Source organism: Phallusia mammillata, chromosome 1 (genome assembly GCF_965637545.1).
Source record: "Phallusia mammillata chromosome 1, kaPhaMamm4.hap1.1, whole genome shotgun sequence".
Taxonomy (NCBI): Eukaryota; Metazoa; Chordata; class Ascidiacea; order Phlebobranchia; family Ascidiidae; genus Phallusia; species Phallusia mammillata.
The window spans coordinates 33,629,369-33,652,127 of record NC_137252.1 but is presented as its reverse complement, the minus strand read 5'-3'; the positions used below and the strand labels follow the sequence as shown (position 1 = coordinate 33,652,127).

General features: G+C 36.9%; 2 protein-coding genes and 2 long non-coding RNA genes across 4 annotated transcripts; 1 reads left to right on the top strand and 3 right to left on the bottom strand.

Annotated features, from left to right (window-relative positions):
- Positions 1–31: 31 nt before the first annotated feature.
- On the bottom strand, positions 32–1,172 carry LOC145212540 (uncharacterized). The gene is made up of 2 exons (XR_013856728.1): positions 599–1,172; positions 32–73 (listed from the first exon to the last, which is right to left on the bottom strand). It is a non-coding gene; the product is annotated as an uncharacterized LOC145212540 (long non-coding RNA).
- Positions 1,173–1,837: 665 nt separating this feature from the next.
- Positions 1,838–2,959, top strand: LOC145212534 (uncharacterized). The gene is made up of 2 exons (XR_013856726.1): positions 1,838–1,904; positions 2,444–2,959. It is a non-coding gene; the product is annotated as an uncharacterized LOC145212534 (long non-coding RNA).
- A 1,161-nt stretch (positions 2,960–4,120) lies between these two features.
- LOC145212528 (Na(+)/H(+) exchange regulatory cofactor NHE-RF1-like) lies at positions 4,121–10,911 on the bottom strand. Its single transcript, XM_080080684.1, has 5 exons — positions 10,589–10,911; positions 9,925–10,122; positions 9,224–9,379; positions 7,108–7,288; positions 4,121–6,564 (listed from the first exon to the last, which is right to left on the bottom strand). Exons 1-5 carry the CDS (start codon positions 10,796–10,798, stop codon positions 6,377–6,379), a joined length of 933 nt encoding a protein of 310 aa, XP_079936810.1. The 5' UTR covers positions 10,799–10,911; the 3' UTR covers positions 4,121–6,376.
- A 958-nt stretch (positions 10,912–11,869) lies between these two features.
- On the bottom strand, positions 11,870–14,789 carry LOC145211522 (adhesion G protein-coupled receptor L4-like). Its single transcript, XM_080080046.1, has 5 exons — positions 14,646–14,789; positions 13,840–13,957; positions 13,294–13,436; positions 12,809–12,979; positions 11,870–12,076 (listed from the first exon to the last, which is right to left on the bottom strand). The coding sequence occupies exons 1-5, from the start codon at positions 14,787–14,789 to the stop codon at positions 11,870–11,872; spliced, it is 783 nt and encodes a 260-aa protein (XP_079936172.1).
- Positions 14,790–22,759: the final 7,970 nt, after the last annotated feature.

Sequence of the window (22,759 nt, the reverse complement as noted above, 5' to 3'; positions counted from 1 at the left end):
AAGGCCATGTTTTTTTACTATGTCTATTGCAACCACCAGAGAGAAGCCAGCGCCCAATCGCTTTACGCTGAAACTAAAAAAGATACGGTATTGAAATTTTGACACAATATTCTACGCTTTTAGAGCGTTTCAGCGCACAAACTTTCGAAAAAAAAATATTTTCCAGTTATTAATACGCGTATGTTGAAATTAATATTCAGCGATATGAACGTCATAACGCCAGGGGTACTTCATAAAATGTCTTGCAAAGTCTTCTCCTAAGCATATGCTTCAAAATAAGCCCAAACACAATGATCTAGCAACGGGGAGTCAAGTCGAATTATTAATAATAATATGCCATATTCACCCCCAACAATATCCGATGTGCGCTGGCCCTAAAATTTAACGCAGTTCATTGAAATTTACAAATGTTGTTCTCTACATTCATACCTTTAAAATCAGCCATTACCCGAGCTTCTAGCAACAGGCACGCAGCACTAATACGCTATCGAATATTCAAAACCGAAATAATTCCATCCAAACAATATTCAATGTGCGCTGGCCCTAAACTTTATCGCAACTCCATGAAATTTACAAATGTTGTTCTCTACATTCATACCTTTAAAATGAGCCATCAATCGAGCTTCTAGCAAAAGGGAGTCAGCACGAAAACACTATCGAAAATTCATAACCGACATCCCAAAACCGATAAAATTCCACCCAAACAATATTCAATGTGCGCTGGCCCTAAATCTCATCGCTACTCCATGAAATTTACAAATGTTGTTCTCTACATTCATACCTTTAAAATGAGCCATCACTCGAGCTTATGGCAACAAGTTAACTGTACCAAATTTGCGATTGATAATTCATAAATAATGTCCGAAATCAACCCAAAAAGTATGCGATGTGCGCTGGCCCTAAACTTTATCGCAACTCCATGAAATTTACAAATGTTGTTCTCTACATTCATACCTTTAAAATGAGCCATCAATCGAGCTTCTAGCAAAAGGGAGTCAGCACGAAAACACTATCGAAAATTCATAACCGACATCCCAAAACCGATAAAATTCCACCCAAACAATATTCAATGTGCGCTGGCCCTAAATCTCATCGCTACTCCATGAAATTTACAAATGTTGTTCTCTACATTCATACCTTTAAAATGAGCCATCACACGAGCTTATGGCAACAAGTTAACTGTACCAAATTTGCGATTGATAATTCATAAATAATGTCCGAAATCAACCCAAAAAGTATGCGATGTGCGCTGGCCCTAAACTTTATCGCAACTCCATGAAATGTACAAATGTTGTTCTCTACATTCATACCTTTAAAATGAGCCATCAATCGAGCTTCCAGCAAAAGGGAGTCAGCACGAAAACACTATCGAAAATTCATAACCGACATCCCAAAACCGATAAAATTCCACCCAAACAATATCCGATGTGCGCTGGCCCTAAAATTTAACGCAGTTCATTGAAATTTACAAATGTTGTAAATAAACAAAAATTCGTTTTGCAAACTTGATTGGCAAGAGTTCGTTCCGCAAGACAATAGTTCTCAAAGAGAATAGAACGTCTTTTGTTTGCTCAGCAAATATATACCATTGTCCTTACGATTACGCTCGAGCCATGATTAAGGAACTTTGACCGCCTCGGAGTACGGTGATAAGGAACAATAGTTCCGCGCTCGCCAGGAATCGCATCACGCAGCGAACAAGGAGTCAAGGTGCAAGTAAACAACCTTGACCTAGAAAAACAAGTCCAAAACTGACCTAAAAACAAGTCTGTACAAGTCATAAGGCATGCAAATTAAAAAAAAATGGATATTTATTGGTTTTGGGATGTCGGTTATGAATTTTCGATAGTGTTTTCGTGCTGACTCCCTTTTGCTAGAAGCTCGAGTGATGGCTCATTTTAAAGGTATGAATGTAGAGAACAACATTTGTAAATTTCATGGAGTTGCGATAAAGTTTAGGGCCAGCGCACATTGAATATTGTTTGGATGGAATTATTTCGGTTTTGGGATGTCGGTTATGAATATTCGATAGCGTATTAGTGCTGCGTGCCTGTTGCTAGAAGCTCGGGTAATGGCTGATTTTAAAGGTATGAATGTAGAGAACAACATTTGTAAATTTCAATGAACTGCGTTAAATTTTAGGGCCAGCGCACATCGGATATTGTTGGGGGTGAATATGGCATATTATTATTAATAATTCGACTTGACTCCCCGTTGCTAGATCATTGTGTTTGGGCTTATTTTGAAGCATATGCTTAGGAGAAGACTTTGCAAGACATTTTATGAAGTACCCCTGGCGTTATGACGTTCATATCGCTGAATATTAATTTCAACATACGCGTATTAATAACTGGAAAATATTTTTTTTTCGAAAGTTTGTGCGCTGAAACGCTCTAAAAGCGTAGAATATTGTGTCAAAATTTCAATACCGTATCTTTTTTAGTTTCAGCGTAAAGCGATTGGGCGCTGGCTTCTCTCTGGTGTAGCAACACTGGTTGCAATGTCTGAGCAAACCCTTTATATATTTTTACATTAAGCAAGTTTGTGCAGAATTGGCGATATTGTAAGGCAAATCAACAAACTTGATGTAAACGCCAAAAGCTGCAATGTTCGCTGGTACAAGCTCATGGATTTCAAAAAGTTGCAATGACCTAAAAAAGTCGTAAACATTTTTCAAAACACTTATTTTGTTAAAAATACTTTTAAGTCGTGGATCATAAATTCACATATAACGCCAGACAAATCGCCATGTAAGTGCATGCGCACGAAAGATTTAGAGCAATTTCAAGGGGTGGCGATTTATCGATTATTTTCGAATTTCGGCCAGCTTGTTTGAAAGCGTCTTGGTTTTGGGCAGATAATATATGATGAAGGCACATTTCATCAGAGACATATTATTCAAAGAATCATAAAAGCGCAATGCAAAAACATATATGTGTAGTGTTTTCGTATTCCTATGTACCATTTTCATGCACGGTTTCAAAATTAATACAATACAATATATCTCCTTGAAATTAAAATCTGGATATTGCATGCATAACACAATTTATTTGTTTTGAATGTTTATCAAAGTATTCTGTTCAGTATTTTGAGGTAAGCTTACATGTTGGCGATCCATTGGCGAAAAGCTAAACTAACCAGGGCGCGGTAAGATTGGAACCCTGAACCGTGCGAACACAAAGCTGCGATGAATTTAAAACTGATTTGCAGCAATGCATTCAAATGGCATGTTGTGTTATATATTACGGCCTAAATTCCAGGGGTGCTGCGTAGCCTAAGTGGGTCGTAGCAACATTCCGGGTTCAATTCAGCAAACAAACTGTTGGATTTTACGATCAGCTTTCAACGACGTTCAGAACAAGTTTTGTTGACCTACATTGGGCCACTTGAGCTCCTTCCACAGCGATTATGCATCTTATCCCTTATCTGTCGAACTTAAGCGGTTGGTTGCCCTAAAGCAGACGTGCCTGATGTATTTAAGATGCGGTCGTTCATGTCTGTTAGGAGACTAATTAACCACAGCATAACACGCATAGGCAGTCACATTTAATTCACAACGCATTAAACGTACGTTGCCGAGTAAATGGAATTGGGAGCTAATTATAGTCCCAAGGGCAAGGTAATTAACCCTATGCTGTCTACAGGTTTCAGTAACCACCCAAGCACCTGATGTAGAATGCTAGTTAAAAAGTTCATGTTAATGGTCATGTTAACGGACTTTACTTCTTTGCTGTGTAGCGCGTTCAACATATATCATCATTAGGACTCACACTTTTTGCCTTTATATTCTTGCTTTGTGCAGCTAGCTTGGTGACGACCTACGCAATTGTGTCGCTATTTTTTTTTCTTTGCCAAATGTAACTAACTCAATCAAAACTTCTTGACAAAAGAGCAAATTGAATATGCTTTTGGGTTGAATAAAATAAAGCAAAAAATGTTTTGCGGTATTAAGTATGAAAGGAACTTAAATCTTGCTTTCGAAACCTGCCAAGCAGTTAATGAGAAAGAAACGGTCAATAAACCTATAGTATATATTTTTATGGCTGCCTTTATAGAAAATTCCTCTCCGGCAAAATCGATTTCAGTTCTGCCTTTTGTCCGAAACACAATAAGAACACGGTTGTCATGATGATGGTTGTTGCTTTATTGATGTACGTATTTGATCACCAAAACGAATCGTCCTACTATTTCTACTCTACGATGAAGTAAAGAGGTTTACTGTACAGCAAAAACAGTACGACGTTTAGATCTATCTACTGATAAAAGAGGCAAATGATTTTCATTCGACCACAACACAAAAATGGGAAAATACAAAATCCGTAAAACTAGGGTGTTTAGTAGATGTTAACAGCTAGAGTTATTTAATAACCGAATCCAAGGTAACTTAGGTATTGCAGTGACAATACAGAAACTTAGGTATTGCAGTGACAATATAAGAATAATAATTCAAAATTATTAATTTGTAGGCAATTTTTGTCCTAGCAATTTACCGACGGTTTATTTTTAAAGAGAAACAGCCAAAACCATAGGTTTTGCAAAATATCATGAAAGTGTTTTTCAGAAACTACAAAATTTGTTTTTGAGATTATTTTGAGCGGTCAGAAGTATCTTGGGTGATTAGAACACTGCTTGGTTAATGGTGTTAAGCAAATTGACGTTTTTTCTCTGAGGTTTTAAATCCAATAAATTTAAGCATCGTTATTACAACACTCGAGATGAAATGAAACAAAGTTAAGTTACATCTTGGTTTAAAAGATTTTGAACATTGTTAGTACGTGTAAAAAGAAATACAACACTTTCAACATAGCACCGTAGTTATCATAGTGAAATAGGGAATTGCGAAATTGGTACGCGCACATTAAACACCGACGAACATTGAAGAATACGTGGAATGGTTGAATACTCTGACAGGACAAAGAAACACACATGTGGCTACACAAGGAACCAATTCACTTTGTACATTAAGTGAAAATAATACAGTTTCAAATTGCTCTTATGTCACTTAAATTTTGAAATTGTAAACACAGCTATTTTGACTTGGGGCTCAATTTGCTCTTTAACATTGTGACGTCACAGGAAACCGCGTTTCTAGTAAAAGAACGTTGTGACGACATAGAAGATAAACAGGCAGGCGAGTGGAAAACCACATGTTGCTTGCGCAAGGCCCTCGAAAGGTATGCAAACGCTGCTTTGGTGCGTTGCACAGCAAACATTTGGACATGGACCGCACAAGACAAGCTTAATAGGTAACTTAACATGGGTTACTGACACCAGCTGCTAATCTTACGGCAGAGCCATGGGCCAATCTACTTATTTTTTTATCTCACATTTTTGTCAGGGATTAGATTAAGTAAAGTAGTGGGATAAATTTTATGTATACACCAAATTGCAAAATAACTTTTAGTGCTACACTTTTTAAAATGTGATGTTTTTTAGAACTGAAAAATTTCGCAGTCGGTAATAAATTAATTTTTTTTATGAATACCAATTATTGGGGGTGGGCGTTTTAATATCCTTGGCCTTTAAACCTTTGTACGTTTGTCAATGGCATGTGATCTTCAAAACAGTTTCGTACAAAAGGAACCCTTCCTTACAACACAAAGCAGGGATATCAATTGCTTGGGAAATTACAAGAGGAGTAAAGATTATCGGATGAACAAAAGCGTAGCAAAGCCATTTGGACAATGTTGTTTTCGGATAAAATATTCTCTTTGATGATTTACAACCAAACAATAGAAATGTTTAAAATGCCAATGTATCATTAAAAGCATTTTGTACGACTTGAAGAAAGTGGCTTGAAATAATATGCACCAAATCAAGTTAATTTAACTGTGCAAAAACTGATTTTGATTTTGAAGAACATAATTATATAGCTTACTGAAGAAAAACGGATGCTTTAATGTGCATTTTACATAGAACTGACAATAAACAATGTCATGAGAACATATATATGAAGAAGTCTGTCACATTTTAGGAAATATAATCTATCATAAAACCACAATGTGAAGAAAATTACAATGAAACAGTAGAATTAAAAAAATATACTCAGGGAATTAAGCAATAAAAAGAGCCTTCTGCAGGTAATAGCTCTCGGAAATTCGATGCGTACACATATGAAAACACAATAGATAAGCAACAAGGTGATAATCTAGTTTTTCTACATGAAAGCTGGTTTAAATGACGGCAATGGGTAGCCCACATAATGGAAGTACTATGCACAAAGTATAGATGGTTGACTTAATTTCATTAACATATTTTTAAAAGTATGATTTAAAATTGGGTAAAATCTCATGTACTACTGATAGTATTTCACCACACTTTAACGTTTTCCCAAAACAAAATTGGGAAGAGTTGGGTCTATTGTGAGTAAAAATAACTACAGATTATTAAACATTGCCTGTCTGTTATTCCAGTTGCTGACGGGCGCTTTCTTTTTGCTGCTGTTTCTCGATCTTTCCTTGAGAGCTTGTAGGTCTAATTCGAGGATGTCCGGGTTAACGGACCCATTTGATGGTGAAGTGGTCACGGTTGACTGACCGTTGCTGGACACTGATGATTTTGTGTCTGTAAAAATTAAACAATGACTGATATTTGTGTACACAAAAAACACTTGTGGGATTCAGGTTCAATGAAGCCAAAACTTTTAACTGCCATAACTGATGTTCATGTAGAGCAGGACCTTTATTATAGATGGGCCACACATAATTAAGCTGGCCAAACTTTCATCTAAAACAAGCTCTTTAGAAGCATTTAAACAAGCAATTCTGGTATCAGTATTACTCAAAAAGTTGAACTGTGACCAGTTTGTTATTGTAATATGTTGCTAAAAAAAACACAATCAAATTTAATTTACTTCTCAATTATAAATTTTGTAAATGAAACTAAAATCTTTGTTGTTTAATGCCTCATATAAGCATTAAAAGTTTTCAGCAGAAACTCAATTCAGCAGTCAACCACCATGCTTCATATGACGGAACTTATTAATGCATATTTTATATATAATTTCTCCAGACTTATACCTTTGACATTTTTTATTTATTTAACAATTCTAATATTTTAACTGCTTCCCTGTGGGGTGTTTCTATACCAGACAAATATCAAACTAACCTTCTTTAACAACAGTAGGCAGTGGGCCAGACAGATGTTGGGAAGTTGGAGTTACTTTACATGACTTGAAATGTTCATCTGCCTTTGCATCGACAACCAATATATCGACATTGTTGCCTGAATCCTTGATGGCTTGCACAACTTGACTATGTTTTTCAGTTTCCATGTTTACTCCGTTAATCTGCCAGAAAACAAATTTCAATAGATGGCTACAAACAACTAAGCACAAGTTTTTGTATGAACATAATTGTTTTATGTGTTTATTAGAAAAATAGCAAAATCATGATTTAGTAAATTTGGTTACGGTTTCCTTGTACAACTTTTTAGGTTGCACACCCTGATGTAACAAATATGCCGTCAAAAGACACTTATATAGACTGTCAGTAAAATATGACAAATATTTTTTTTTTATTTAGCTCATATATAATAGTATGTTAATAAAAAAACACTTCACTGTCATGACAAACAGTACCAACAAAATCCAGTTGCATATTACCACAGAGAAAAGATACTTTTATCATGCAATGATACGGCTTTGTGCCAAATAAAGTTGTTGCACATTATATATATGAGCTACATGGATGTTTCATACCAAACTGCAATGCATGCGGATGACTGGATCCACCACACATGGCAAACAGGAACATAGAACTTTATTAGTCACAAGTTACTGCAGGTTTTCTGGTTGAGTCATGTAACACCTTTTTACATCACAATTTATGCCACTTTATCAAAAACAATATTTTATTACATGTTTTTATAGTTAACATAAATCTTAAATGGGCTTTGAAATGTTTAATTACAAGGTTTGTCGTCAAATTCCTACCATTTTATGAAACAGTGCTAAAAGCATTGGTCACCAGTAATCCTGTAAGTAGCTAATGGTATGCTATTAACTATGGCATGTTTAAGTAGGGAAACATAGCTAAGTGTTTAATGGGTCGTAAGGCAGTGTTTTCATGTTTGGTAACAAATAACATTTTTGCATATTTTAAGTAGGTTTTTTTCAATTGGCAGTTATTTTGAAACAGTTTGTTCGAAGTCATTATGATGTGTCGTTACAACAATAAACTAGATAATAAAACATAGACTGATGATTGAAGACAGAAAACCGTTTCTCAATACAAATGTAAGAGAACAACGGCCAAATTTGGTTTGGACAATGGTTTCGCCTTAAAAAAACACAGCTAAAAAGGACCCCTCCTAAAAAATGTTTGCTCAAGATGAAGCTAGGCCCCCTGTTGGAGTCGATTTTAAGTGTTTGCAGTAATTCCACTGTCAACAAGACTGAGCAACCCAGAGAAGAAATATAAGTAAAAAAGTCACCAGCTTGTCGCGGGCTTAATCATTAATCTGGCAGTAATGCTTTTTAGATGACTGCTAATACAACAGGTCAACAACCTTAACTGGATTTGTGACTCTCGTGCAGAACATTATCGCGCTAAAAGTTATATATTTACTTAATCTGCTTATTCCGTGTTATGCCCTCAACCACCTAGTAACCTAAATGGCTTTTAATTAATTTTGGAAAATGAGCTTAACTTTTTTTTCATTTGTTTTCAAATTCTTTAGGCACACAAAACAAAGACTCCAATAGCATCTTTAATAAAAACAGTTTTGATCTCAGCAAATTTTAATTATAGAAAAATCAAAAATAATTGCCAAACTCTTTCATTAACATGCAATTTTAGCAGCTAGTTGTCAAAACATGCAGGGGGTCTTAACTGACATAAACATGCTAAACCTTCATGTTATTCTTTAATCTTTTGCCAAACCTATTCATTTTCATTTTACAACTTTTTAAGCAAATTTGTATAAGTTATATAACATCCCTTGTACCCTGTTGGGTTTAATTGAACTAACAGCAACTGGTTTAGTGTGTTTACATTGCTTACAATTAAAACAGCCCAAATAAATGTCCTTACAATAGATATATATATATGCAAACAATAGTAAAAACAAGATTTACTTTTAGAACCTTTGTTCAAACTTCAAATTGATCCGAATACATAAATTTAAGGAAGGTTAATGCATTATTCATTCCAACAGATACAAGAAAACAAGCCTTGCTGCAACACAATAATGGACAAGGTGCTAAAAATCAATAACTGATTACCTCAATAATTCGATCCCCGCTTTTCAGGCCAGCTTCTTCTGCTGCACTTCCAGGATCACATGATCGGATAAATCGTCCCACTTTGCCCTTTTCACTGTGAAGGTTAAATCCGTAACCTGCATCTTTTCGGGTCAGTTTACACAGACGAGGCCGCAACTATACACAAACAAAATTGTATCAAATATAAGGCAGGTTGTAAGTACACATGCACATTTGTTTGTTTGTTTAGTTACTTTTCTAAATTACATATACTTTTTACTGTCCATATCTCAAACCTTGATCATAAACAAATCCACTAGAGCAGTGGTTCTTAACCTTTTTGTAGTCACGGACCCCTTTTATGAATTTTGTAAGTCTGCGGACCCCCAACGCAATTTCCCACACGTTTTTTAAATGTTTCACGTTTCTTGCATTATACCCTATCATGCTTTTGAAGCATTTAAATCCGCCTTCACAGTTCTTTAAAATCAATGACGTTTCTGTATTGTAGTGGCCAATTCATCCCCCAGGTTAAGACCCACTGAACCCCAGGTTAAGACCCACTGCACTAGAGTTTGTACAATATGTTGAATGCCATGCATTTTTAAGACAGAAACCCCATAAAAGTTGCATTCTGATCATGCTACTTTACTTTTCAAGGAGTATTCCTACTTTTTGTCCCTTTAAAGTTGAAACACAAAACATCATAAGAAACCACCAACCTCATCATCATTTTGGGGAGGTGTCACATCTTCCACCTTTTTAGTTTCCGTGGCAACAGGTTCTGGATCAGGACTGGCACCATTAACAAGTAATTCTTCGGTAATTGCTATTCCTTTGTCTGTGAAAACTTTGTCTGCTTCTTTGTCCACAACTAGAAGGTTCGTTTCACCACTCTTTTCTTTAATTCTTGCAACAACCTAAAATAAACAAAATTTAATGTAGCAAAAAAATAATCTTCCAGCGCAGCATAGGCTATGGAACCCCAAAGTGAGATTGTTTGAGTTTTCAATCACCACATTTCAGTTGGTATCCGTTGTTATGGCCTTAACCCCAAAGTGTTTTTTTCGCGGTTACCTGTTTGCCAGCATGGGTATGTTGATAAGAAATATATACATGCTGAGCCAAACTGTGTAAAATAGTGGTACGTAGTCTAATCTGGTTATTTCACTTTGTCGTCCAGCAACAACAATTGCTCAACCATGTTTTATGCTGTTTAAAAATTGTATCACCAACAAACTGGTGCAAAACTATTATGCCGCAGACCTTAGACACAGCGACACAAAACACTCACTTCTAACACAATACCATTATAGTCTCGAATATTTTTCTAGTTCAGTACTGTTAGACCAATTGTTTCAATGCTGCAACAATTCTAACACTTACTTCTTGGTGACTACTCTTTTCCATATTTTTTCCATTCACTGCAACAATTCTGTCGCCTTCTTTTAGTCCTGCATGTTCTGCTGGGCTGTCGTCTTCCACCTTTCGTATTCTTTGTCCAGTTTTTCCCTTCTCGCCATGAAGATGAAATCCATATCCAGTTGGTCCTTGTTTAATATGGCACAGTCTTGGTTTGTACACGGTGGCGGACATTTTGACAAACACAGTTTATTTACAAAGAATAAGAAAAAACTCAAATCCTATATAACACTTTGCCCACAATAAGTGGTGAAGTAAATTGGTCGTCTGAAATAAAATCAAAAGTCAACCTAATTTTTTATTCATTTCTAAAATGACAATCAAAATAAAACACCACTTAGCGAAAATTTTACTATGAATGATAAAAGTTTAAATTATGTGTAAAATTCGAAGAATTTCAAACACTTCACATTATTTTCAGTTTTGTATAAGTTTGCATTGAATAAACCACTTTTTTAAACATAATCATAAATTTTTTTTTATTAAAAAAGATAATTATTAATAAGACTTAAATTAAAAGGTTAAAATCTGAAGACAAAACATTACAAGCATTTACCGCCCACATTAGCAATGTTTCTTATAACGCTGTCTGTTAATTTTCGCTATTGTAATTCCACTACTATGTAAACTGCTACAGTTACAACTCTGTGTCGGGTAACAACAAAGTTTAAACATAAAACGATGATCAATAAACAAACCTCTTGAAAAAATTTTCAGCCAAGCCAATACACGTTACATTTACAGAACCGATAACGGTACAGTACATTTTTGCAAACTGCAGAGCACCACAAGCACAAGGCCCACAGCCGATAATAAATCAAATATAAGATACAAGAATTGTAAGGAGTTTTTCTTTCGTAGAATTGTTTCTTTAAAAGGGCAAACTTACGAAATAGTAACCAAGTTCGCTTGTAGTTTCTCACGCTTCGTAAGAAAACCAAATGTTGCTGCTTGGACTTCTTGGAATTCAACTGACAAAGCATGCTGTTGAAACAATTTTAAATATAGCACGCATGCTTATGACGTAAAATATTGCGTATATCGACACTGACATGACATACTTACAAGAAACAATTAGGGTGGAGTTCTACGTTCATATATGCGCATATTTAGTATATCTTGTATCCTTGCTAATTCTTTTCTGTACAACCATAAACAAGATTTCATACCCCAAAAAACTATTTTTATTTGCAAACGCAAAAACAAATGATAAAAACTAGCGTTGCTGTTATTTGCTTACAGTAATTATTTAACACTTTTTGCCATATAAGCACGGTTTAGGGCGGGCGAGTTGGAGCTTGATTGAATAAAAGTCTGTGCAGTGTTAGTTCGACTGCTGGGTCCTTTCTTGTTGTCCCGGCTTTCTTTACACAGAAATTTAGAAAGTTCTCGCATCCATGCTCGTCTTGTTGCCACTGGTCGCACGCAGGTCAATAGAAAAACTGTGACACCCTGATTTGAATACAAAATATCATAAAAACTGTACAATTCTATCTCATAATATGACTTCACAAGCCATGTTCACTTTAAAGCTGCCCAAAAAAATAAATTTTCAGTGCAATATACAATCAAAAACATACAATTGTAGCAAGGACTGTAATTTTTATAGCCTATAGCTCCCAATGGTCATTAATGTATACCCATACCCAGTGAATCAGAGTTGTAAACGGGCCTGAAATTGAAGCCCGAACCCGAAAGTACAAGCCCGAAACCCGGCCCGAACCCTAATCGTTTTTAAGAAGCCCGTTTAGGCTCGAAAGTTTGATTGACAGGCCTATATATTGAATCATCAGAAAAGATCAAAACACCAAACACAATAGACCATTGGTCTTTAACAAGACGTTTTAAGGCTTTTTGGTATTAGGTTAGGTCCAGCAACCGGCTACTTAGCTAGATAAATTTATTCAAAAAAATACTGACACAGAGTGCAAAGTCCGGCCCAAATCAGGCCCGTTTTTTTACTACAAAGAAACGTAAGCCCAAACCCGGCCCGAACCCGACGCGAATCTGGCGCAAACCCGGCCCGACTTACAACTCTGCAGTGAATGGCCAAACACATGGAAATCTATGCTGCAGATAACTGGTGTGGCTACAGCGTGCATATCTAATGTTGCTTACAGTGGTCCTCACGGAGCTTGTGTGTATGTCCAGACACAGTTAGATATATCCTGTGTAACAACCAACCTGGAACCCGTCGCTGATCATGAAAGTCCAGCTTAAGACGTCTTTAAACTTCGGATCTTTCGTAATAGATAGGATAAGCCCGGATACCCACAATGCACCGTTCATTGTTGTCATGGTGATGGCGACGAGCATCGATTGCTTGGCAGTGTATTTCATCATTGGAGTCTTCACCTGTGATGTTTATAAACTTTCCTTTAGCACAAGTATGTAAGTTAATACCCGATACAACACACTAACAGTAAAAAAAAATAAGCATTAAGCAAAAAAATACGTTTTAAAGCAGGCATCAAGAAATATTTCTGTATGCTTTTGGGCTCAGGTTGCGAACCATTGCTCTATAGCAGAAATGTGCAAAGCTTGCGTTTACTGCGTCTAAAAAGTAAGATTTTGTGTTTCAAACGACTGAGAGGCCGTGGGCTGCATACTAAATACCTTCAATCGACAAAAATGTTTTTTAGTCGATATGGAATCGCACACTGGCATACCTTTGCATTCATTCGATGGAGTTCTCGTAAAACAACGGCGAGGACGACAAGGTTGAAAGTAAGCATGATACCAACGGGGAGGGTAAAACCGAACCACAAGGCGGCGTTGTTGAGCCAGCAAACGTTTGGCGCCCTGTAGGAATCTGATGAAATAATAATCTTTGTTTTGGTGCAAATTTTAACAAAAAAATTGAATTTACTAAAATTCTAAGGCATTCTCAAAACTTCAACCTACAGGCAAAACTACTTAATCAACCTACAGGCAAAACTACTTAAACAATTTTTAGACACTGTCAGACCCTAGCCCCAAATCCATGGCTAGTTTATAAACCCAAATGAAACCAAGAAAAATGCCGCAAAGTAATCGGAAAAAAATTAATGTGGTTTAAACCGGCAACTGGTTGCAAAGATATTTGTGATGCCAAAGTTAAAGCTTTAGCGGCTTAGAAAGATGAACAAAGCTACCTCTGTTTCTTAATTGTGTTAAGGTTTTTTACTACAGATGTTAGACTTATTGAAAAGGAAAAAAATGGCAATTTAAATCACCTGGGCTATTCGCAGTTTTTGTGTTGGTTGCGGCAATCGTTATCCCAGCAACGATCATCGGTGTTCCGTAAACAAATAACGATATCTTTTGCAAATACCATTTGTGGTCAGTAAACACCTGGAATAAAAAAACACGAAACATAACCCAACATATATAAGCTATTGCTGCCAGGCACATTATCAAGTTTAAAGAGCTCTTCTGGCAAATGTAATTTTATTCCGACGTTTCGACGTCCTATACAGGTCGTCTTCATCAGGGTAAATAGGTGTTTTCGTTGCGTTGTGACGTGCTTGCGTTCCATTATTTTTTCCTTTGTTTATCGTGCACTGTACTAGTCACATTCAGTGCTATTTACCCTGATGAAGACGACCTGTATAGGACGTCGAAATGTCGGAATAAAATTACATTTGCCAGAAGAGCTCTTTAAACTTGATAACCCAACATATAACGCCGCTTGGGGACGGGACAGATTGACAAACTTTAATATTTGAACGTTTAAAGCGTAATAAACTATGTTGAAGATTCGTTTCTTGGCACCAATGTAAAGTTGTAAACAGGCCTCAAGTTGGTGTCCGAATCCGATAGTGAAGGACAGGATTCGAAATTGTTTAAAACATAGAACTATTGGGTCAAAAGTAAAATTCATCACGGCGAAATTAAGACTAAATCAGTGCGAGGTCAGGCCCGGACTCGTTTGGTTTAAACTGAAGTTTGAACCTTTTTCACGTTTTGGTCACTAATTTAAGTCTATACCCGAAATACTTAAACTGTCCTGCTTCTCTCAACCAACACGAAATAAATGTACCTTGACTAGAGACACATAGATATCGTAGCTGTAGACGCACATCCAGCACCACGCCGCCAAGTGGATGTAATGCAGAATAAAGGTGATCGCCAAACAGACAGTGTAGTTTTCAGTCTGATGGGCACCAGCCAGAAATATAATCATAGCGGTCATAACCGTGGCGCACAAGCCGATGAGAATCTTGATTGGAGCTTTCTTCTTCGCTTCTCTGCGTAGAAACATAAAATTTATAAGAGTTTTGAATTTCGGTAGTTCTTGCAATTTAACCGTTAGGCTATAACCCGGTTTGTGTCTGGTTCAGTAACCTCGATCCGAACATGTTTAAACATTTAAGCCGTAACGCATGCTTGTACGCAACTGTAGCATTCGTGAAGTACATTTTGAGACGCCTAAAGGGCCGCGATGTCCAGTTAGGAAACCACTGGTTTATGTGATGAGGCAAAAAATGTATAAATTATGATGATAAAATGATTTTTGGATAATTAGGAATGACAGCAAAAGATGAAAATCCAGTTGTAAACAAGCATGTTGCAATATGGCTTCTAGTTATTCAAAAGACAAGCAGTTCGATAACGAGAAATATTGTTAAATTAACATAAAATGCAATTCAGCAGTCAAACGAAAAGAGCATTCAAAATAGAATGTTTTTATCCAAACTTTATAAGCACCAGCACAAACTATTTAAGACGGCTTAAAAAAACATGTATTTGGTAGGACTCATTAACTGCGTTTCGCCCTTTTTTGTTCCCTATGGGCAAACGGTTCATCAAAAACTAATTCCCATGGATACCTACTCGGATTTGGATTGAAATTCAAAACGATTCGAGAGTCGTCTTCGGTCCCTGCGAGTAAAAAGCACACGAAGGTTTCGGGTGATCTTGATAAACGACCTTCAAAGCGGCCGGATTGCTCATAAACTATGAATGAGATGACGCAACAAACGCCGTGCATGATGTCATAATGAAGGCGGGGCAATGTCAGTGTGTGTGTTGTGCTTCTGACGAATGAAACGCATTGCATGATGTGAACAAAAAATCATTAACACCCCTGCAGTGAACAAGTTTTATTATCGTTTCTAAACAGCGCCACAATTTGCTTTAGGTTGATTTTTTGGCAGAGCAAAACTTCAGAATAGTTTCACGAGTATTGTGAAGAAATAAATATAACTCGAAAGTGAGTAAATTTTTCGTAGGGGGCCGTAACCCTAAGACATTTATAGAAATGATCTTTTGCATTTCGTGCACCAAACGGACTTTATGCGGATCTTTCTTTTCAAAAGTTCACATATTTGGTCAAGATCGATCTGCTGCCCAGCTCTAAACATCTTTTGTATTGTACTTAAACGGCAACACGTAATAATGACAGATTAACAAGTTGATAAACTGTTAAGGTAAATCATCCAAACTTACCTGCTTAACAATTGTGCCACAATCGTCAACGCAAAGAAGACGATTGAAATTGAAGAAGCGCACGTGCTTAATATCCGAGCCGCTTTGTTTGTTCCGATCCTCTCCGGATTCTAGGAAACATTTAAAAGCGGAATGTAAGGACAGCGTAAATTTTAAAAGCGGAATGTAAGGACAGCGTAAATTGGGGGTTTGCAGGACCAGAGACCTTGTACATATAGTGATTTTATTTCATTGCAGACTCTGTAACAGTAGCTGTTGTCATTAACATTGCAAGCGGTGGTAGGATTCAGCCGGTTCGCACCGGTTCTATTGAACCGTCTCACGAAATTTGATGAGATCAGCGAACCGGTTAGCATTACTGGTTACTGTCAATGGACTTTTGCGATAGAATCAGCTGAAAAATATGACTTTTGTGATAGAACTGGCTGAAAATATGACTTTAGTGATAGAACCGACTGACAAAAAATTGAATCCCGTATTTTGTAACTTACTTATATAAAACTTTAGTGAGTCCAAAAAAGACGATTTCTACACAAGGATATACAGACATAATGAATACATAATATGGGTAAGTAATTGTAAAACTTTGGTCATCACTTCGAAAGACTTTTTACTCAACATCAACAAAACTGTACGTCAGGTTCGTCAGGTTCGTGTCAAGTACACAAGCAGAAGTTTGTGAAACGCACAGCGGAGATGGGCGTGAATAACAAAACGGTATTTGGTGGAGTTTGATGACAGGAAGACACGTTGTGGTGTTAATGTGAGGAGACCATCAAACAAGTTCGAACGGGTTTGCTTGATTTGACAAACACAAAGATTAATGCTTATCCAAAAGAAATTTAACGCGAACGAATCTGTCTGCTCTTTAATAAACATTTAAATTAGCACAAACCACTATTACAAACAAAACTATTGGCACGCGAAGTCATTGTACTATCTTCACATGACAAGTCAAGTGGGACGCGGCATTCACAACGTTGCCCACCCCAAGTATACGCCAATACCATATCAAAAAAATATTCTAGGGTGATGCAAAAGTTGACTGCTTATGATTTTAAATTAACCCTGTTTAAACCATTAATTTTGGAAAGAATATAATACTTACAAACAGGAGAGCTAGGTCGTTTCGATCCGACGGATGCATTCCTACACAATGATATGGAGAATCGGCAATATAGCAAGCCATGTCTGTTTTACCCTGTTAAATAAGTTTTGTTTATATTTAACCCTTTTTTGTTGTGTAATATTTAACCCTAAAGTGCATGTTCCAATTTAAATTCTGAAGTAATTTTTGCAACAACCAACGGTATTTCAACCCACTTTGTAACAACAATAAGTGATAGGCTTTGTAATTTATGTACCTTTACTTAGCAACAACCATAAAAAGAAAGTATTTGATTTATTTTGGTCAAAAAGTAGTCGACTTTGTAGAAACCAAGTTCTCAATAATAATTTTCGGCATTTTTACAACAACAGAAATGACGTGTTAACAATTTTTAACACTTACTCCTTTGGAGCTTGCGAAAATCCAGTTGTAAACTTCCATCTGGGTATAAATCGAAACATTTCCAATGTCCATTAGTTGCACCAGCGATTCGCAAAGCTGAAAACCACGAAATTTTACGACGAATTGTTTTCATCAATAATTCAATACTATTTGTATGCAAACCATCTATATTTTAACATTCTCAAACAAATACTTTTAAAAGCAATCATTAGTGGATCATTAAACAATAAGGATCATTATTGTGATTCAGAGTTGTAAACGGGACCGAAACTGGAGTCCGAACCCAAAACGTTTTTTAGGAAGCCCGTTTAGGCCCGAAAGTTTAATTGACAGGCCTATACATTGAAGTCTCAGGGAAGACCAAGAAAATAATAGACAATTGTTCTTGGACAATTAGTTTTAGGGCTGTTTGACTGGTCCAGCAACTGGGTACTTAGCTAGTTAAATTTATTTTAAAAAATACGGACACAAAGTGTAAAGTCAGGCCCGACTCAAGCCCGTTTTTGTAAAGTCAGGCCCGACTCAAGCCCGAACCCGACCCGACTTACAACTCTGTTGCGATTGACTTGAACGATTGCTTGCTGATACTTACACATGTAACAAGTAACACTCGTTAAGGGCAGCTTTAAATACAATACGACAAGGCGGAGTGGTTAAAATTGCCATGTGTTACCCGTGAAGCCTGTTGCAGAGCTGTCGATTTCTCCGTTTCGTTCCAAACTGTTGTAAAATTCCACTTCACTGTTGTGTTGACTGGCTCGAAAAACTCGCTGTCAAAAGTAGGTGGTTCCCCGGAAATGTCTGGTAAAACATTTCAGACCTAAAACTGTTGTGTGTGTTTCGACCATAAGTACCAAGTGAAGTTGAGTTTATTTCACTTGAAAAAGCGACACAAGCACATTGTTTTATTAAAAAACCTTTTGAACAACCCAAAAAAAACGTTTAAAGTTCCCCTTCGCTCTACGATGAAAGTAGGGAATAAAATCATAAAATTTTTAATTAATTTCGACACGCAACAAACATAATAAAAGCACCAATAAATTTTAAACAGCGATATCCACACAACGTTTCTACTAGTGATGTACCGAATCGGCAAAATTTCGATTCGGCCGAAACCGAATATTCGGCGGTTTTGCCGAATAAATTCGGCCGAATCAACCGAATCATTTATGACGTCACGCAAAGTCGTAACCTACACGTTTGACATGAAAACAGAAGTTTATCTACCAGACAATTAGTACAGAATGGTTGTGTTTCGTCCTTATTTTCGTTATGTGGGGTTCGCCGCAAGCATGATTGCCAATCCGACAATGAATACTGATTTTTTTTTGTCTGCAGTGGGAAAAGTAGCGGTATGTTAAAAAATATAATGATAGACGTGATTTCCGTTGGTACTAAGCAGAAATGACACGTTTAACGCTTTAAATGGGTGTTCGTAAAAGATTCGGTTTCGGCCGAATCGCAACAAATTATTCGGCCGAAACCGAATCTTTGCAAAAGTGGCCGATTCGGCCGAATAAATTCGGCAAACCGAATTCGGTACATCTCTAGTTTCTACACAAGCTTACCGTACGAATAGTCGGGAAACATACCCTCATAATTTGAAAGTTCTTCATTCATAGTAAAAGTGACGTTGCAATTCACTGTTACTTCCTTAATATTTCCTCCTGTGCCTTGCGTCCAATCAGCAAACGACAGAATTATAACCGATAAACTCCAAAATGGAAGCCAAATCATAATTATAGCTCTTTCCAAACACGATCGTATACAATTTGAACAATTCGGTTACTTGTAAAGGCCTAGCCCTATACAAGACAAGATAATAATGTTATCTTAACAGTTTCATACCAAGCCAATTTTAAGTTTTAGGACAAGACATGACCTAATCAAGCCATTTCTTCTTTATTTAGTTTTTAATTAAATATTGATATGTTTTGTTTGCAAGACCAAAAACAGCAAGCGAATGTTAAAAGTCTAATTTTCCACTTGAATGTTATGAGTGAGACTGATTTTATTAAGAACCAAGACCAAGGCTCTAGTGTCGCCCACTACACCTGCATTTCCTCATTAAACTAAAACAAGAGATAATTCGGTAACATCAAATATTTAGCGGTACACATTCAGATCTTTTCTTGTGCTTTTCCTAGTGAAATAAAAAATATTTACGCCACATGTGCTTTTGTCAAATACCTTTCGCCATGGTCGTATTACACCGATCTACGTTAAAGATATGTCTGTGTTGTGTAGTGGTGCCATGCGTAGCAAAGCCAAATTTGACACAAACATAAAAGTCAGATATGGTTGGTGACCGCAAACTGCCCTGCCGTTTACTACGTTATCCATATTTGTTTGAGGTTTCCATTGATAACCATCATTAGAATCCCACTGTATTTTTTTAGCGTTTCCATGTCAGTGAAAAAATGTATAAATCGCAGAAGTAACATTTTGACTGTGTACACTTTAAAAATTCTCGCTGTACTCAATTTAGTAGTCACTGGTCGAAACAAAACCTCTCTCATCAACATTTCACTACTTGTCAGTTGCTAACCACGGGATGCATTTCTGCCATACCAGACATTTCCACCTACTGGCCTTGTTGACAGTACAAGCCTAAACAATCATTTATATCTGCTTTTTTCTGCCTCCTTTCAACAGATCCACGCCTAACTGCTGCACATAATTTTGTTTGCGGCAGAATAACAGAGCGTTTAAATTCTAGGAATTAATTGCACCAAATTCGCTAAGTCTATGCCTTCTTTCAATGCCAAGGCCATACAAACTGCCTTTTACGTTTTTCCTGTTACGCGCATTCATGCTCGCACACTTAATAGCAACTTTAATAGAAGTTCTTTAAAAGTGAATAGAAGTTCTATTACAATAACAGGATGTTCTTCTCATGTTCGTCAGAATGACTTACTTCTCTTCTCGCAGTGATTACGGGCAAAGGGCTACACATGGCACGAGCGCTGTTCTTGCTTTACTCATACTGTCATTTCTAATGCATCAGCCATCAATATACGCAAACTATTTTATTTGAGTAAGAACTGAGGATGCCATTTAAAAAAAACGAAATAAATATTACATTAACCTTCAACACAGACTGATTCGAATAAAATCTTTAGTTTTGTATGACTATTCGTTGAAGGTAAATTTTAAACAAACAATATATTTATTTAAATACGAACTGAGGATGCTATTAATTATAACAACCAATCAATATTACTTTTGTTACTTTGCACAGCCTTGAACACAGACTGACATCTAGAAGCTTCAGTTTTGTATGAATATCCGCATCCACAAGTTGTATGTACTGAACGCATGTGTTTGAGGCGGTTTATGTCCGTGCACATTTATATCTCAAAGCATTTCTCCAAATAGATTTTTATCTTAGATTTAAAACCTTTTCCTTGTGAATCCATTAGCAAAGGTTGCAACGGTCCTGGTACCTTTATTTCCATCGACTTCCGAAGTTTGCGGTAATCATTTTTTTATACTTGTTCGTATTTTTTGTGCACGATTTTTTTTGGCTGCCGTCTTAAGTGATCGATTTGTGTGACCCATCTTCCATTTGGGAACTCTAATTTAACTTAATTTGGCAGCTCTCGTCAAAGGAAGCGGAAAGCGTTGGACACTTGATGGGTCAAAAAGCCCCAACATGATAAATCCATTAAACTGAAACTCAGTTACGAACTCAAACTTTACTTTGAATCTGTACTTGCTACGCGCTCAAATGCGGAGGGTGAAATAGGGTCAAGATGTGTTTGTTTCTTAACTATTTGGGATCTTTAATGTACGAGTTTATTGAAGGCGTCATACCGAATCAAGACCTGGCATACTATGACAGGATTTCCCGTATCTTTTCAGCCCTTGCAATATGCTTTCCTCGCCATAACCTTTAGCTGTCGAAAATGTAAAATAACAAAAAAAGTTTCGTGATGAAAATATTTCATGGGTCTCGAGACGATCACGAACTCACGAAAACCTTTCACCGACTCATCGAGCCAAAGGTCACACTTCTGAGAAGCATTGCTCTACGAACTTGACGAAGCAATAAGTTATCTTAATTCTTGTCGCGTGCAGTAAATTTTGAGGTCTTTCAGTGAATCCTTGACAAACTCCAAATGGCAAAGAGAACTCCAAATAGTAAACGTATTGTTGGTTTCGATTTGCGCGAAAACGCTTGTGACGAAACAATCAATTAAAAAGCGCGACTTCTGCGTACCTTAATGACGCATCCGAATTGAACGATTAAATCAATTGCAGATCACACGTCAATTGAACTCAGTACCTTGTGTTGAAAATCTTAGTGACAACTTTGACGAACAGACAGGCATGTGCAGTCATGTTTCCACTTGTTTGGCATTTAGACTTTTACAATTAAAAAAAAAAGATTTATGGTATATTTGAGCAGATTTTATGGTATCACACTATTTTTCCCGATAAAGTAACTCTTAAAACCCGTGGCTCCAACTTACAATAATAATACGGAAATATGTACAATACAAAAGAATAACGTTGGATCACAAAGGCTCTTTTTTCACATAGAATTTTCAAGGTCGTATTGACAATTAACTTGAAGGTGAAATTCGTATAAGTTTATTATGCTGTTGCTTGTTGGTTCAGAGTTGCAAGTCGGGCCCCGGCATTTCGGCACGGGTTCGGGCCGAGTTCGGGCTTAAGTATATGTGAGAAAACGGGCTTAAAACGGGCCTGACTTTACGTTCCGTGTCCGCCATTTTATTTATCTGCTCAAAAACGTTTCGGGTTCGGGCCGCGCTTCGGGCTTATACTTTCGGGTTCGGGCTCAGATTTCGGGCCCGCTTGCAACGCTGTGTTGGTTAGTATCACACTATGGTGGGAGCTCATGCTCGTGACCCCTTAAAAACACTTTGTACCCCACTAAGGGGCTAGTAGGGTTCCCAATAGGAAACGCGCCGATATATCAATATTATATTAACGAGTCACAAAATACTCAAAATGAAAGATGGAGACATCGATGGCGACTTTTATACCTAAAAACCTAACACTAATATTTATCTTTGAGATGGCGCCCTTCGCTGTTTGGTCGAGTTTCTGTTGACATAAAAAATATCAATGTTTGCCATAAAAAGCTCTGGTGCACCACTTAGTGACTGAATAAATAAACACGATTTTGATCGTTTCAAAAAACATTTCAACGTTTTGATGTGCATACT